Below are 2884 nucleotides of genomic sequence, written 5' to 3'. Positions count from 1 at the left end.
GTGTGTGTGTGTGTGTGTGTGTGGGGGGGGGGGGGTTAGACTTTTGACTAAATATAATTTAATGTCTGATTAAATACTGTATGAAAAATAAAATTATGTTTTTTGCACGGGTTCATATCAGATTTAATTCAATATCTGTAAAACTGAGTAAGTTATGGTTGGGTGCAAAGTTGTGCTGGGGATCTTGAATTGAGTCCACTCCAAATTTGAATCAGTTTAAGACATGCATTAAATTAAAACTTTTGGAAAGTTTTATTAAAATCCATCCACTGGTTCATGAAATATTTTGGTAACGGACAGACAAACAGACACACACAGCCAGAACCATTCTTGTCTGCCTTTCCTTATTGACTCTGGGCAATAATACAGTATATGAATTTGGCATCTTTAATTCTGCTTGTATTTAAGCAAAACTGCCATAAGCACATGTTTCCATTTTAACACAGTAAAATGTGCTCATTAGTATGGAGTATCAACATAATTGAGATTAAGACAATAAATAAATAAATGGCCCAATAAATAAATACACTTAAAATGCACCAATTCATTAGAAAAAAAATAATTTTACCCCATGTTTTATAATTAAATTAATCATATTTGTTTTTCCAGTTTAGTTCAAACAAATTATATATTTTTGCACATATTCAAAATGTTACTGTTTTATGTTTTTGTTTTTCCTTGTACTTGTGGAATGGGTTGGGGCAGGAATTTTACTTGAGGATGCATTGTGCATGCAAAACGGAAAAAACGTAAAAAAACTACACATGTAAACTACACATGAGAATAAAAAGACACAATTTAATAAAGTTGTTCTAATGACACAGTACACTAAAATGGACTGTTGTTCCCATAACTAGTTGCTAAACTGAGGCAGCCCAGGTATGCACATGGATCCTGCTACTTCCTGTCTATTGATCAGAAGTAGACGAGCTGACCCAAGAAGGGCAGCCCTCATTAGCATAATGAGGCAGAAATGAATAAGGTAAATTAAAAGCAGGAGAGAGAATTTTAAAAATATATGGAAATAAAAATACTTGTAAAAAAACAATAAAATAAATACATAAAAATACACAATTGTATTCACAAGTAAAAGGAAAAACACAAAAAATATATGCTTAAACTGTTTTTTGGAACTACGCCAGAAAAATAAATATGACGGTCAATTAACTTATAAAACATTAGGTAAAATTCTACATTTTGAGCTAATTTGTGTATTTTAAGTGTATTTATTTGTTTATATTTTGGGTCATTTATATATTTCTTCTTTTATGTCAATTGTGGTCCTCCATACCTCAGAACAATCGTTGGAACAGGACTGCGCGATTAGTAGTTTTCGGAACTTTTCGGCTTTTTCCGACACCACCACTTCGTCACCTCCATTTTATTTGTGTGTGTGTGTGTGTGTGTGTGTGCGCGCGCGCGTAGACAGTCGGTCGCGGAACGGGAGCACGAGCGGATACACTGAAATTGCTACAGAAATGGACGGGTAATATATTTGTTTTTTATATGAATATATGTGCTATTTAAAGACAGTGAAACTCAGTTCGCATTATTCGACACTCACTGACGTTTTAGGACATAAATGTAGGCTGAGTGAAATCAGGAAGAAGAGTCGCGAGCTTCTGTTTCCATAGCCACGCGCTCTCCTCTCCTGAGGAAGTGCGTCTGTGTTAGCATGCTACTGTTGTTTAGCTCACTCGTATGTTTATAAACGCTGTCAATAGAAAACATGGCGACTCCATGAAGGGCGAAAGTGCTCACAGTTGGMTTCGGTGCCGTTCTTTTTGCAGTAATGCCGTCGACGCTAATAAAGTTTAACAATAAACTACACCCATCCTTTTGCTCAGTGGCTAACCAGCGCTAGCTGACAACAGTCCCAGTTGTACACCACTTGTGAATAACCGGATATGTAAATAATTACCATTAATTAAGCCTTTGATGTTGAACATTCCCACTTAAAGCAGAGATGTCCAGTCTTTATGGAAAATAATAATAATACAACCAAGTTTAAGTAAAGGCAGTTTTATCTTGGATCTTATGCTTTGGCTATATTCTATAATTAAAAAGCAAACAAGTAGAGTTTATGTTGTGAAACTTTATTTTGTATTTTTAAAGGACAGTAATAAGTAAGTAATCAACACTTTCTTATTTTGGATTATATAGACATAAATCTCTCATTGCCTTTCATGCCAGGGTTTCAGACTAAATTCGTCTGATGAGAAATAATGGTGTTGTTGTCGTCTTCGGTCAAACTTGTAAATAACATCATGAGTGCGATCTTGTGATATTTTGCATGAGCTTACATAATTTATTAGCACAACTATGTGTTGTGAGTGATTCTTAGCTACTACCACACCAAACTTTAGCCTAATATCTGTCAGCACACATTTACCTGCAGTGTGAATGTAGTCTTTGTGTTCTCAGTGTACCTGAGCTTGTCTTATGACCCACTATGTGAGGTGTAGTGTTGAATCTAGAGTGTAGCATTGTCACAACAACTCAGAGTTGACAGTAGCTACAATAGAGCTGAGCAGCAGTGTTTTCTATAAAGAAGCTTTCTTCTTTCAGATGCCTGCAGCTCAGCCGTGAGCGTGTGTAAATTTGTGTGTACTGTTTTAAAATTTTTTGTTTTGACCTCRATTAAAATGTCTCTTTCAGCATCAGCGACGTTACAGTTGGAGTGAAGGTGAGTGTTATCACGTGATGCTTTTGGTTCATTCATTTATTTAGGTTAATGTTTGTGTGTTTGTTACTAAATATCTCTACGACACGACACCAGTGACACGACTGAAGAACAACAGATTTAATTATGACCATTTCAAACTGAATGTTAGTTTAAAAAATCATTTATTCATTATGTTCACACTGTACCGCTTATATATAT

General features: G+C 35.2%; 1 protein-coding gene across 1 annotated transcript in view; it reads left to right on the top strand.

Moving 5' to 3' along the window:
- Positions 1 to 1388: 1388 nt before the first annotated feature.
- LOC106527947 (polypyrimidine tract-binding protein 2) overlaps positions 1389 to 2884 on the top strand; it is a 24051-nt gene continuing 22555 nt past the window's right edge. The window contains exons 1-2 of the mRNA XM_014022972.1: positions 1389 to 1486; positions 2659 to 2686. Of these exons, the coding sequence (XP_013878426.1) occupies positions 1479 to 1486; positions 2659 to 2686 (36 nt within the window). The 5' untranslated portion in view covers positions 1389 to 1478. The remainder of the gene's footprint in view (positions 1487 to 2658; positions 2687 to 2884) is intronic.

The sequence above is a fragment of the Austrofundulus limnaeus genome, unplaced genomic scaffold, assembly GCF_001266775.1.
Source record: "Austrofundulus limnaeus strain Quisiro unplaced genomic scaffold, Austrofundulus_limnaeus-1.0 Scaffold352, whole genome shotgun sequence".
NCBI classification, from domain to species: Eukaryota; Metazoa; Chordata; class Actinopteri; order Cyprinodontiformes; family Rivulidae; genus Austrofundulus; species Austrofundulus limnaeus.
The sequence above is the reverse complement of the archived record's forward strand: the minus strand, read 5'-3'. Positions and strand labels throughout refer to the sequence as shown.